The sequence below is a fragment of the Neoarius graeffei genome, chromosome 9, assembly GCF_027579695.1.
Source record: "Neoarius graeffei isolate fNeoGra1 chromosome 9, fNeoGra1.pri, whole genome shotgun sequence".
In the NCBI taxonomy this organism is placed as follows: Eukaryota; Metazoa; Chordata; class Actinopteri; order Siluriformes; family Ariidae; genus Neoarius; species Neoarius graeffei.
Genome location: NC_083577.1, coordinates 13,052,414 through 13,067,698, shown reverse-complemented (window position 1 = coordinate 13,067,698; position 15,285 = coordinate 13,052,414). Strand labels below are relative to the sequence as shown.

Below are 15,285 nucleotides of genomic sequence, written 5' to 3'. Positions count from 1 at the left end.
TCCCAACTTTTTTGGAATCGGGGTTGTAACATACAGATCCAAACTTCTGCATTTTGGACAAATTTGGCTTTTTACCTGTCAGCATCTGGTAAGGGGTCTTCCCTGTTCGCTTATTAAAGCGTCTGTTCCGTACTATGGCCGCCGTTTGGACAGCATAGTTCCAGAGACATTTGGGTAGTTGACTTTCAATTAGCATACATCTGCCCATTTCAAAAAGAGTACGCCAGCCCCTCTCAGCAGCACCGTTTTGGTGAGCTGAATACGGGGCTGATGCGGTGGCTGACTTCACTGAGAAAATGTCCTGGGGGTAAGATGGTATAAACAATGCATTTCTCAGCATGGCTCTGCGTCGTTGTCCCGTACTGTCGATCAGAAACACCTCTGCATTTCCCTTACATTGTGCAATGCCTCTGCACAGGGTGCCGTCTGCCAACTCCACATAGTGCGTCTCCAGCTTGAACATTTTGTCAAAGATTTTAAACTTGGCTATGTCGGTGACGATGTGGGAAGTAGCTCCAGTGTCAACCATCAAGCCCTTCTCCTTGGTGCTGCACGCTGGCTGCTCCTGAACCCTGACATCTGCATCCTTGATCCTGAAGGCATAATCTGCTGCTGCTCCAGATCCGTTGCCGCTCTCATCTGCAACTTTCCTCGCCCCATCTTGTTTACAAGTGGCATCGTTGTGGGTGTCACTTTTACAATAACTGCACCATGTCTTTCGCTGACATGCTTTCGCTCGGTGCCCCTTCATGCCACACTTGAAAGAATACAATGTCAGCATCCTCATTGCTCCTGTACTGTGCTCTTGACTTGGCGGGCCCCCACCTGACTCTCGCCACGGTCTTCATCACATTATCGCTGGACTCTGTTGCGGTTAGCTTCTCTGTGGCTTCAAAACTACGCAGCTTTGTTTTGAATTCTGCAAATGTTATCTTGTCCTCATTGTGTGCTACTTGTATTGCAAATGGCTTAAAACTTTCAGGCAGCCCTTTTAAAACCATAGCAATCGGCAAGCCATCTCCTAATGTTTCACCTGAGTTCCGCAGCGCCGTAATGGCAGTCTCCGCCCTGATGATGTAGTCTGTAATGGTCTCGCTGCTCGTCTTCTGAAGCGATGTCAGCAGGGTGTATAGGTTGATAATGTGGGGCTTCCCCTTCAATATCTTTAATGCGTTTCTTGCATTGTCAGGTGCATCTCTCATAATTAACGAGAGGCTTTTATCATCCAAAAGTTGAATCAACTTGGCGTATGCATCTGCGTTCTTCTTACCGTCTGCTGCTACCTCATCTTGACCGTTGGGTTCTCTCAGAACCGTATCCTTTAATCCTAATAAATGCGAATGTCCCAGCACTTAGTCTTCCACAGTTCATACTTCGTTTCATCTCCGTCAAACATGAGTCGAGGCAGCCTGCTTGCTCCTCGTGGATCCATGATACTATCTATTAGCCGTTAGCACGCTGTCCGTCGCGACTTTCTACCAGCGATAAAACATCAAAAAAAAATTCCCGAGTTGCTTCTGGGCCCATAACCTGTTGAGCTTCGCAGCTTCACCAGTGCTGAAACCGGGGAATAATCTCACGGAGGCAATGATACTCTTTAACCGTTATGGCATCTTTATTAACACTCATCACGATCTTACACTTTCTCTAGTCGCAGCGGGGAGAAATCCAAACATTTTTTTTTCTCTTTACAGACATAACAAGCCTGGGCATGTCCTAAACAAAATGTGGTGTCACAACATGAGTTTCAGGCTTGTGACTTGTGACCCACTGTGGTGAAAACAAAACACTACACCTCATTAAACTGCATTACAATCACATATCACATATTGTAACAACTGAGTACATTAAATTAAAGAATATCTCTTAACAATTAAGATGAAGAAAACAGAAATCTGGAGTGTGCATAGGTATTCACCCCCTTTCATATGAAACCTCTAAGTAAGAGCTGGTCCACCCAATTCACTTCATAAGTCACATAATTAGTTGATTAAGACCCACCTATGTGCAATCAAAGTGTCACATGATCTGTAGCATGATATCTGTATAAATCAACCTGTTATGGAAGGACCCTGACTCTGCAACACTACTAAGCAAGCAACATGAGAACCAAGGAGCACTCCAAATAGGTCAGAGACAAAGTTGTGGAGAAGTATACTAGTAGATCAGGGTTGAGTTATAAAAATATCTCAAACTTTGAATATTCCATGGAGCACCATTAAATCCATTATAGCAGAATGGAAAGAATATGGCACCACTACAAACCTGACAAGAGAAGGCCACCCGCCAAAACTCACAGACCGGGCAAGGAGGGCATTAATCAGAGATGCAACAAAGACACCAAAGATAACACTGAAGGAGCTGCAAAGATCCACAGCAGAGATGGGAGCATCTGGCCATAGGACCACTTTAAGCTGTACACTCCACAGAGTGGGGCTTTATGGAAGAGTGGCCAGAAAAAAGTAATTGTTTAAGAAAACACGTTTGGAGTTTGCCCAACAGCATGTGGCAGACCCCCCCAAACACATGGAAGAAGATTCTCTGGTCAAATGAGACTAAAATTTATCTTTTTGGCCATCATGGGAAATGCCATGTGTGGTGCAAACCCAACACCCTGAGAATACCATTCCTACAGTGAAGCATGGTAGTGGCTGCATCATGCTGTGGGGATATTTTTCATCTGCAGAGACAGGAAAGCTGGTCAGGAATGAAGGAAAGCTGGATGGCACTAAATACAGGGCAATTCTGGAGGAAAACCTGTTTGAGTTGGCCAGAGGTCAGATTGGGACAATGGTTCACATTCTAGCAGGACAATGACCCTAAACATACTGCTAATGCTACACTGGAGTGGTTTAAAGGGAAACATTTAAATGTCTTGGAATGGCCTAATCAAAGCCCAGACCTCAATCCAATTGCGAATCTGTGGCATAACTTGAAGATTGCTGTACACCAACACAACCCATCTAACTTGAAGGAGCTGGAGCAGTTTTGCCTTGAGGAATGGACAAAAATCCCAGTGGCTAGAAGTGCTAAGCTAATAAAGACATACCCCAAGAGACTTGCAGCTGTAATTGCAGCAAAAGGTGGTTCTACAAAGTATTGACCTTTTTTTTTTTGGGGGGGGGGGGGATGGATACCTGTGCACCCTCCAGGTTTCTGCTTTTTCATCTTAATTATTGTTTGTGTCACAATAAAACAACAATTTGCATCTTTAAATTGGTCGGCAAGTTGTCTAAATCAAATGGTGCTAACCCCCCAGCAATCCATTTTAATTCTAGCTTGTAATACGACAAAACAGGACAAACACCAAGGGTGATAAATACTTTTGCAAAACACTGTATATCCTTCCTGCAGCTCAAATTGCAAATTCGGCCATTTTCCTCTGACCTCTCTTATCAACAAGGCGTTTGTTTCCACCCACAGAACTGTCGCTCACTCAATGTTCTTTGTTTTTCACACCATTCTGTGTAAACTCTAGAGAATGTTGTGTGTGAAAACTCCAGGAGCTCAGCAGTTTTTGAAATACTCAGACCAGTTCATCTGGCTCAAATCAACACCCATACCACAGTGAAAATCACACTTTGAGTAAAAAATTTTACTTTTTTTCCATTCTGATGGTTGAAGTGAACATTAACTGAAGCTCTTGATTTGTATCTGCATTATTTTATGCATTGTGCTGCTGTCAAGGGATTGGCTGATTAGATTACTGCATAAAGCCTAGGTCACAACTGGACGTACGATTTTTTGGCCGTGCGATTTTTGGCATTTCCCAAATCGCTGCGTTTTTTTGTTCATGGAGAAAGACGCACGTTGGCCGTAAGTTTGTCTTGCAACCTGAAAAAAACGTAAGCGCCTGTAGAGTTTGTTTGACATGACAAAGAACCTCTGCGGCCGATCTGCGGCCAGTCTATGGCTCGAAAATCAGCACGTCACACGCGCGCCCTCCGTGCGTTTCTTGCGTTTTTTGCACGTAGACTGGCCGTAGGAGCATGTACGGCCGGTTGTGACCTAGGCTTAAAACAGCATGTGGATATATGGGTGTTCCTAATAAAGTGGCTGGTGACTACTGTCATAGCTGCTGTAGAATCCAGAATTCAGCAGTGCTGTCCTCTTTGTACAGTAACAGTGTGTAACAGTGCTCAGTGTGTATGTGCTGTAACAGGTGGGATCTCAGTCCTGGTGGACATTTTGCTCAATGGGAGGCTGTTGTTCCAGCGCATGGCTGCAGCCGCGTTGTGTCACATGACGAAGAATGTTCTGGTGTGTGAGGAGCTGGTGCGCATTGGTGCAGTCCAAGTGCTCATCAAACACCTCAGAAGCCATCATCCAGAGCTTCACTCACGCTGCACCGTTATACTGACAGACCTGGCTGGGGCCAGCGGGGCGTATCAGATTCAAATCACTGAACTGGTGAGATATGTATACAGTAGGCATATCAGGTGAAAATTCAAATTCAGTCCACATTGCTTGAAACTGGTCTCACTGAATTCAGAATTGAATGCTAAACAACATACTTTTACAGAATTAAAATATGTTTATCCGTTCTTGAGGTATTATAAATCAAAGATTGAAAAAACGGCTTAATTTTTAGAAAACTGCTGTAATATCATGTATTAGGATAACATGGTCCAAAATGGGCCTCATTAACCAATGAGATAAGATATTTCTGAAGCAACTTTGATTGAAAATGAGGCCAAATTAGAAGAGAATAATTATAATGAAATTATGAAAGAATGAAATAAATTAAATATAACATTTGAAATGCTGATATGTTTGGGCCTTCTCTGAAGGCCTAGAAGGCCCTGATGTTTCCCCTCTGCTTTCCATCAATGTTATGTATTTCTTTGTTAAATAAAAACACATTTTAATCTGCTTATTCTTAGATTTAGACTGTGTACAAGAAAACGAGCTGTTACTATAGAAACCTTAACATATTAATAATGCACATATGAATCTGAACGTGTGACTTTCAGCTGCACTACAGTCAGAGATGCTGTTATAAAAACTAATCAACACCTAGTGACCCATCAGAACCCAGAATTTAACAGCACTGTGGAATACAGATTGCTGACCAACAAGATTTGAGCTCTCATATAATCTGAGATTGTATTATATATTATATATTGTAATTGTGTCGTGTTTTATTCTGGCTCAGGCCTATGATATGTTTCATGTTGCTTACGATTCAATATACAATGGAATAAACAACCACATGTCAGAAGAAGTGTTGAAAAACTGCATGAAAAGACAGAGGCATGCACATTTAATGTATCATAGTGAAATGATTATTTGGTTTTCTGGAAGTATCATTCTATTTGCCATGTGTTCTTTAAGGGTGGGGTTGCCCCTGTGGTCCAGCTGCTGACCTCTGACCTCCAGGATGTGCTGGTGAACGCTGTAAGGTGTATCCATGCACTGTGTGTCGCTTCTCCCCAAAATCAAACCCTGGTGGCACTTTCTGGAGTGATCCCACAACTGGTTGATTTACTCACTGTGAACTCTGGTACAGTACTCACAACAGAAACAAGCTGCCATAGCAACACTCAGTAATGATGCACCTCTACTATATATGACTGCTACATATGCTAAGAAACAGCAGATATCCTGGTTTAATAAGATCATACAACTTTTATCATACATCACAGCGCTGCTGAGTTCTCAATTCTGATTGATCAGATGATATTGCAGTAGCAGTTCATTCACAGTGATGTGTTTCTGAAAGGAGAAGTTCACGTAGAAGTTTATGCTTTTACAGCCTGTCTTGTTAACTTTCAGAAAGACCAAAAAGAGAGGCTGGTGAAAGAATGACGACATAATATGTAACTACAAATAGATAAAAAGCACAATGTGTCATTTATCAATACATTAAAAATTTTAATTGCTAGCAAATTGCTGTGGTAGAAGAGGAATAAAACACGTCAGGACATAGTGCTATAGGAGAATAAATCCACATCACACCACTCCATCATGGATTATTTTTCGATAATGGCATGCCCCGTCGTGTTTTATTCCATATTTACAACCCCAAATCAGAACAAGTTCGGATGGTATTTCTAAATTCACTTTGACTTGTATTCCATTGCAGACAGAATGAACCCAAGATATTTCATGTTTTGTTGGTCAACTTCATTTTATTTGTTAATATACAGGGTGTTTAAAAAAATTTATATTATTTGAGATGTAAATGTCCCAGAAACTGCATAGTCAAGGCAAATGAAAGTGAACAGGCTTAATGTTGAGCAATATAAGATTTATTCCTCAAAATTTGAATGAGAAATTCAAAAGGTATGTGGATTCCATGATTTCACAAATTTTCAATATGTGTGCTGCCTGAGACACGGCATACGTCAAGTCAGTAGTCGAGCTCCTGCCAGACATGCTGCAGCATGTCTTTGGTAACAGTCTTTTCTGGTAACAGTACATTTTTAGAGAATTCTGTCATAAATGCATGCTGCACAGTCTTGTTCGACTGTGTTCGAGCGTACTCTAACACACAAAATGCCTTTTTTTCCAGTGAATGGCATTTCTATACCTAAAAAGATTTTTAAAAAAAACCAACAACATTAAACATAAAATTTTGACCTGTTTCCACACATGCTGTTAAAATTTGAGGTCAATTGAACGAGAATTGGCAAAGTTATTAGATTGTGAAATGACGTCAAATTTTTCGAAACACCCTGTACGGATATTCCTGTTTTAGGCCTGCAACACATTCCAAAAAAAGTTGGGATGGGGCAATTTAGGGTGAGTAATGAGGTAAAATTATTACATAATGATGTGATTTGAAACAGGTGATTGTAATCATGATTTGGTACAAAATCAGTATCCAGGAAAGGCCTAGTGTTTGCGGAGCAAAGATGGGCTGAAGATGTTTGTCAACAAATGTGTGAGGAAAATTATTGAAATGTTTGAAAATAATGTTCCTCAAAGAAAGATAGGAAGGGATTTGGATATTTCACCATCTACGGTGCATAATATCATTAAACGATTCAAGGTATCTGGAGGACTTTTAGAATGTAAAGGGCAAGGGCACAAGCCTAAGCTGAACACCTGGGATCTCTGTTAAAACTTTACTGTGCAAAAAGGAAGCCTTATGTTAACTGTGTCCAGGAGCGCTGTCGACTTCTCTGGGCTTGGAGATATCTGGGATGGACCATCACACAGTGGAAACATGTATTGTGGTCAGATGAATCAGTATTCCAGGTCTTTTTTGGAAGAAATGGACACTTTGCGCTCCAGACCAAAGACATAAAGAACCATCCAGACTGTTACCAGGAACAAGTCCAAAAGCCAGGGTGTGTCATGGTATGGGGTTGTGTCAGTGCCCTTGGCAAAGGTAACTTACACTTCTGTAATGGAGCATTAATGCAGAAAAGTACACTAAGATTTTGGAGCAACATATGCTGCCTTCAAGACAACATTTTTTCCAGGGAGATTTCAACAAGACAATGCAAACCTACATTCTGCACACATTACAAAGGCGTGGCTGTGGAAGAAAAGGGTGTGTCTGTTCTGTCCCCAATAGAGAATGTGTGGAGAATTTTGAAACGAAAAATATGACCTCGATACTGTTGCACACCTTAAGACCTGTTTGCAGGGACAAAATAACACCTGAAATGCTTCATCACTTGGTGTTTTCAGTCCCTAAACATCTTTTTTAAGTGTTGTGAAAAGGAATTGAAACATTATAAAGTGGTAAATGCTTAACTGTCCCATTGTTTTTAATTTTAATTTCAATTTCAGCATAAAGAATACAATAGAATAGAATAGCATGCCTTTATTGTCACTGCACAAATGTACACTGAAATTCAGTTCATCATAGGAGAGCAAAGCCACTGCATGCATGCGTGCCGCCACTCTTGGGCACTTCACCCCATGTTAACCTAACTACCTAACTTTGGACCTGGGGGGAAACCAGAGCACCTGGAGGAAACCCACGCAGACACAGGGAGAACATGCAAACTCCACACAGAAAGGCCCCCATCGGCTGCTGGGCTCGAACCCAAAACCTTCTTGCTGTGAGGCAACAGTGCTAACCACTACACCACTGTGCCGCCCTTTTTTTTTTTTTTAATAATATCTTTTTTAAATAAATAATCCTTCCATTATCTGCAGCTGCTTATCCTGTTCTACAGGGTCGCAGGCAAGCTGGAGCCTATCCCAGCTGACTATGGGCGAGAGGCGGGGTACACCCTGGACAAATCGCCAGGTCATTGCAGGGCTGACACATAGAGACAAACAACCATTCACACTCACACCTACGGTCAATTTAGAGCCACCAATTAACCTAACCTGCATGTCTTTGGACTGGGGGGGAAAACAGAGCACCCAGAAGAAACCCACGCAGACATGGGGAGAACATGCAAACTCCACACAGAAAGGCCCCCATCAGCCACTGGGCTCGAACCCGGAACCTTCTTGCTGTGAGGCGACAGTGCTAACCACTACACCAGCATGCCTCCTTGATTTGGGGTTGTGTAACAAATTATAATCCCGATTCCAAAAAAGTTGGGACAAAGTACAAATTATAAATAAAAACGGAATGCAATGATGTGGAAGTTTCAAAATTCCATATTTTATTCAGAATAGAACATAGATGACATATCAAATGTTTAAACTGAGAAAATGTATCATTTAAAGAGAAAAATTAAGTGATTTTAAATTCATGACAACAACACATCTCAAAAAAGTTGGGACAAGGCCATGTTTACCACTGTGAGACATCCCCTTTTCTCTTTACAACAGTCTGTAAACGTCTGGGCACTGAGGAGACAAGTTGCTCAAGTTTAGGAATAGGAATGTTAACCCATTCTTGTCTAATGTAGGATTCTAGTTGCTCAACTGTCTTAGGTCTTTTTTGTCGTATCTTCCGTTTTATGATGCGCCAAATGTTTTCTATGGGTGAAAGATCTGGACTGCAGGCTGGCCAGTTCAGTACCTGACCCTTCTTCTACGCAGCCATGATGCTGTAATTGATGCAGTATGTGGTTTGGCATTGTCATGCAAGGTCTTCCCTGAAAGAGACGTCACCTGGATGGGAGCATATGTTGCTCTAGAACCTGGATATACCTTTCAGCATTGATGGTGTCTTTCCAGATGTGTAAGCTCCCCATGCCACACGCACTAATGCAACCCCATACCATCAGAGATGCAGGCTTCTGAACTGAGCTCTGATAACAACTTGGGTCGTCCTTCTCCTCTTTAGTCCGAATGACACGGCGTCCCTGATTTCCATAAAGAACTTCAAATTTTGATTCGTCTGACCACAGAACAGTTTTCCACTTTGCCACAGTCCATTTTAAATGAGCCTTGGCCCAGAGAAGACGTCTGCGCTTCTGGATCATGTTTAGATACGGCTTCTTTGAACTATAGAGTTTTAGCTGGCAACGGTGGATGGCATGGTGAATTGTGTTCACAGATATTGTTCTCTGAAAATATTCCTGAGCCCATTTTGTGATTTCCAAAGAGAAGCATGCCTGTATGTGATGCAGTGCCGTCTAAGGGCCCGAAGATCACAGGCACCCAGTATGGTTTTCCAGCCTTGACCCTTACGCACAGAGATTCTTCCAGATTCTCTGAATCTTTTGAAGATATTATGCACTGTAGATGATGATATGTTCAAACTCTTTGCAATTTTACACTGTTGAACTCCTTTCTGATATTGCTCCACTATTTGTCGGCACAGAATTAGGGGGATTGGTGATCCTCTTCCCATCTTTACTTCTGAGAGCCGCTGCCACTCCAAGATGCTCTTTTTATACCCTGTCATGTTAATGACCTATTGCCAATTGACCTAATGAGTTGCAATTTGGTCCTCCAGCTGTTCCTTTTTTGTACCATTAACTTAAGTTAAAGTCCTTTCCACGCCGTGTGGCGCATCGGGCGGCACCGATCTCCGTTTCCGCAGCCCTCAGCCTCTTGCCTATTACATAGCTAGGGTTACAGTCCTCTGGTAACCACGAGAGTTTAACTCCCCACTCGCATCTGTATTGCAGCGTGCCTTGCCAGATGGTAGTAGGTACCATTTTTATGATGGTCTTTGGTATGACCCGACCGTGAATAGAACTCCCGATCTCCCGATCGAGAGGCGGACACGCTACCACTAGGCCACTAGCCGGTACCTTTAACTTTTCTAGCCTCTTATTGCCCTGTCCCAACATTTTTGAAATGTGTTGCTGTCATGAAATTTCAAATGAACCAATATTTGGCATGAAATTTCAAAATGTCTCACTTTCGACATTTAATATGTTGTCTATGTTCTATTGTGAATACAATATCAGTTTTTGAGATTTGTAAATTATTGCATTCCGTTTTTATTTACAATTTGTACTTTGTCCCAACTTTTTTGGAATTGGGGTTGTATACTATATTCCTTGGAATATACTGTAGAGAGTATTCAATTCAATTAATTTATTTTACCTAGTATTGATTTTTCCCTTTGTTACATGCACATAATACACACCTTGTACTTGAACTTGAAGATACGTGTGTGTGTGTGTGTGTGAGACAGAGCTACTTCAGGGAGAGGTGTGCATGGCTCTAGCTGAGCTGGCCCGTGGCCACAAGGAGAACCAGGACCTGATTTGTGGTACACATGTTGTGACCTCTGTGGTGCAGGTCCTGAGCTCCAGAAAGATCTCCAGCCAGGTGAAAGCTGCTAAAGCCCTCGAGGCCATAGCGCACCAAAACCCTGCCATACAGCAGCAGTTTCTGAACAAATCCGCCGCCAGACATCTTCTATGCCTCTTAAAGGTAACATGATTACTGTTCAGCATTTAATCAAATTGCTCTCAGATTGACTTATGGTGAGATTTGTGTTATTCTTGAGCCAGAGTTTCTATTATAGATTCTAATACCTGAACTTTATTTATTAGGGATTTCTACATAACTGGTACAATAGAGTCGGGTTCATACTGTGAAATTATAATCAACCTAATGGAAAAAGTACTAATCTGATTAAATGAAACTATGTCGATAACATTATTACATTTGGTTAAAAATGAATTTTAATAAAACCTTGTTCTGGTAATGCAGCTAAAGAGCGAGAATATATTTCTGTTCTGGTGCCACAGGTTTTCAGGCAGGAGGTAAGGGAACTGGGTGCGACGGCTCTCTGGGCCTTAGCGGGACACACACCGAAGCAGCAGAAGTACATTGCCGAGCTCATCAGCTACCGTTTTGTCTTGGAACTGCTCCTGTCCACATCAGATAAAATGCAATACGTGGGTAAGGCTGTGGGGACGGGACCGGACAGAGCTCAACTGATTACAATGTGTACTATTCCAAAACCCACAGCACATCATGTTGTCAGCAAATGGGGGCTCTCATAAATTTAAAATAAAACCTTCCCAGCGAAGCTGTCATCTCGTACAATCTCATGAGGTTAAGAAATGCATGTGCCAAACGCAGTAAAAGCAGGACTCGATGACAAGGTGATGACAGGTCCTGGATAAGCCGTGCTAAATGTTGATCGACAGCCATTTGGACCAAGCATTCCTCCTGCTACTGTCAGAAGGGTCACGTCCGGCGGGAACGTGAATGCAATACTTCCTGTCTTGAGATTCTCCTCGTCTGCTAGACTCATAAGGCACACAGATGTGCACTCAGGAATACCTGTCCCCCGTCAGGATTCCAGTCGTCTTATGAAAAACATGCTGCTTCTCGCCTCTTGTTTTTGCCATCAGTGTCCATTACTTACATGACACGCTCACGGGGTCACAGTAGTTATTCTACTACCTGGTTTAAACACCAGGAGCACTTCCTTACGTCTGGCGCTTGAGTGTGACAGGTCTGTTTTAAAGCTCCCGTCTAACAGCTATTCCTCAAACTCCCTCTAGACCCTTTTCAGCCAGAGTTGTCCTCACATTAGATCTATAAAATACAGCATGTGGAACAGGTCACCTGGATCTTTTTTCCTACCTGTCTGGTTATATGATTTGCAGGATGCCAGGCAGTGATAGCCCTTTGCCGGGACTGCTGCGCCCATCAGAATGGATTGTGTAGGGAAAACAGTGTGCCACCATTAGTGCTCCTGCTACGTGGGTCCCGTACTACTGAGAGAACTCTGCTCAGTGTCATTACGGCACTTAGGACCTTGTGCATCGGTAATATTGGACTAGTCTTTTAATATTACATCAAAAAAATTATTTTAAGTATATACATATATAATAGAGCTTTTTAAAAAATCTGATTACAGGAGTGGCACACACTAATAACAGAAACAGCCAGAAGGTGATTTATGAGGAAAAAGCCATTCCGACATTGTTAGAGATTCTGCAAATCCACAGATCTCTCCAGGTTAAGGTACATTAAGAGTGTGTATGTGCATGTGTGTGTGTGTGTGAGAGAGAGAGAGGGAGAGAGAGAGAAGAGTAAAACACAATGATGATGTTATGGGAAAATACTCAATAACAGGATGGTGTGATGTTTGCAGAGTTATTGTGACCATACCAGAACTGATTAAAAGTGTTTTATACCTCTTGAAACCCATTTAGAAATGTTTATTTATTTCAGAATGACACATCATACTTCATTACATTACAGGCATTTAACAGACATGCTTATCCAGAGCCATGTACAACATACCCAGAGCAGCCTGGGAAGCACTTGGGGGTTAGGTGCCTTGCTCAAGGGCACTTCAGCCATTCCTGCTGGTCCAGGGAATCAAACCAACAACCTTTTGGTCCCAAAGCTGTTTCTTTAACCTTTAGGCCATGACTTCCCATGACTTCATGCATTTGTGTCCACTTAAGGCTCGGTCCCACTGGCCGATGGACACAAAACGTATGCAAAAAGGACACAGCGGACGAGCAAAATTTCGGGGGTGGCTCTATCCGTTTTCATCCGCTCCAGAAATGGACAAAAATGGCGAAAATTTGCGAAAACAGAACGGAAAAGAACGGACGTGGGTAGTATATAGCGGGGATGTTAAACGCATGTTCATAGGAAGCCTAGCGGATGAAAGCGGATGGAAGTGGATGACAGCTCCGAAGGGGTTACCGGTGATAACTGAGAAGCGGACGCATAGCAGAAAGAGCGGATGCATAGCGGATGAAGAGGATGCATCACGTACGCCTAACGGAAACAAAGGGGATGTTGCGCGGATGTATATCGGATGCAGACCGTTCACTGCGCATGCGGGGGGTATGAATTGCGTCTGCTCCGCGGATATAAAGGGATGCAGCACGCACGCCGTCAGCATAAAGCGGAAAGACGTGCTGGCGGCTACATCGATACATCTCTACTACTAGATGATTTTCTCCCCCTTTTTATACAAAATATCGATTGTCCGCTAGGTGTCCTTCTACATACTCTAGACATACTCCAGACATCCTAAATATACGAGATACATCCCAGATATAAACGCTTTGTCCGTTTTGAATACTTTATATACGAGATGCATACGCTTACATCCTTTCTATTTCCGTGCTACCAACGATGAATAGACGTTTCATGTACCTTATCTTTCCTCCCTCTTTCCGTTTTCAGCTGCAGTGGATGTGAGTTGCGAGGATGCCCAGAGGATGCAGAGAGGATACAGCAGACGTTTAACGGATGATGACGGACATAGAACGTTTGTTGCTCGTATATGTCGCGGATTTACATCGTACACGGCGGAAAGTTCATCCGTTCTAAAAGTTTTGTGCAGCTCAAAACTTTTTGCGCGGATGAAATCACAGTGGACGGATGCTCGATGGATAGAGCGTATGAAGCACGTATGCAATGAGTACACAACGGATGCGTAGCGTTTTCCAACGGATGGCAAAGATTTTTTTACGTTTTACATCCTCTTTGCATCCGTAAGTGCAGTGGGACCGGGCCTTTATCTGTCTGGCTGCTGCCATCCTTATGGTTGTAGTGCAGCGGTTAATTGCATATTTCATAAGAATCCTTCAAATGGTGACACAAGCATGAAATTCTCCACAAATATGCTTTAATGTCCTCTCTTTTAGAAAAGGGTCCTGGCCACGCCAAAAATTCAAGATGGCCGCCATTTTCCAAGATGGCTGCCCGAATGTGACAATTTTTTGTTATTTTCTCTCTTTTCTTAATTTAATTTTCCAAGTGAACCATGTTTATGCTCTTATATGCTAATTTTACAGATTTTGTTGTCTCTGATATAAATTTAAGAAGGTTAGCCTTCATTGTGGTGCCCAAAATGGCTGCTACTCCTTGAAAATTATGATTTATCCATTGTAAATTGAGCATATTTAACACACACATGCAATCGTTTCTGGATGTGGCTGTGATATAGTGTCAGCTTTCAGAAACAAGGGAAAGAAGACTGCCTGGCAGACCTGGGATATCTTCCCAGAAGTCTCCCCTGTGTTCTCCAAACTGAGTCAGTACCCTCTCACAGTGCAACAGAGCGACCTTGACATCCTGGAGAAGTTTGTCATATTTATGTATGACAGATCCAGCACAGCTGCCACTGTAGATGAGGCGAGGCTCGAATTATTTGCCAGGAAACAACGACCTTATGAGGCCATCCCGCCAACCAAAGCCGCTCTTCTCCAACATACCAAGCGTGCTGCCTACCAGGCCGGTTGTGTGTGGGGCCAGGCAACCCTGTGTCAGCCTGAACCTGAGAGTCCTGCTGACTGGGGATGGCAGAAGTCTGGTGAACAGTGGCACGTTTTCTGGACGGCCAATGCTCCCATAGCCAAGAGCTGTGAGCAACTGACCAAATGTGGTTGCAAAACCAGCTGCCATGGTAGATGCAAGTGCTTCAGGCTGGGCCTTGTGTGCACAGCACTCTGCTCCTGCAAATGTGAACTGTAGATAAATTTTGCGCATTGATTTTGTTTGTCTTTTGGTGGATGGCATGCGTTGTCAGACCATCACTTTTGGGATTATTGTGACTTCCTACAGCCTAAAGGTTTTTTATATAGTTGCAAATAAGTTAGAGTTAAATTAGTCATAAGTGTTTAGAGTTAGAGTTAAGTGTTAAGTGTTAGAGTGTTAGAGTTAAGTTAGTCATAAGTGTTTTATAGTTATAAGATATGTATAAGATTGTGTAACAGTATTACTAATGTAGATATTAAGATAACACTAGAGGGCAGTAACAGATACGAGATAAGATAACATAGAAGTTATAGATGTCACTGTAAGTAAAACAAATCGAATCCTGTTGCTTTCTTTTCAATGCAGTTCAATGCAATTAATTTTTTTTTGTTGGATATCTTCGCTGATTGCGCATAATAGAACAACATTTTCTTCTCTTCTTTATTTTCTCTGGGGCTGGAGCCAGGTTCACCTGGTTTGGTGGCCCCATGATAACTGGGC

The 15,285-nt window shown here is 42.5% G+C and overlaps 1 protein-coding gene across 1 annotated transcript in view; it reads left to right on the top strand.

Annotated features, from left to right (window-relative positions):
* ankar (ankyrin and armadillo repeat containing) overlaps positions 1 to 15,285 on the top strand; it is a 79,100-nt gene that overhangs the window by 45,229 nt on the left and 18,586 nt on the right. The window contains exons 12-17 of the mRNA XM_060928925.1: positions 4,163 to 4,410; positions 5,335 to 5,503; positions 10,511 to 10,752; positions 11,073 to 11,226; positions 11,943 to 12,104; positions 12,197 to 12,303. Of these exons, the coding sequence (XP_060784908.1) occupies positions 4,163 to 4,410; positions 5,335 to 5,503; positions 10,511 to 10,752; positions 11,073 to 11,226; positions 11,943 to 12,104; positions 12,197 to 12,303 (1,082 nt within the window). The remainder of the gene's footprint in view (positions 1 to 4,162; positions 4,411 to 5,334; positions 5,504 to 10,510; positions 10,753 to 11,072; positions 11,227 to 11,942; positions 12,105 to 12,196; positions 12,304 to 15,285) is intronic.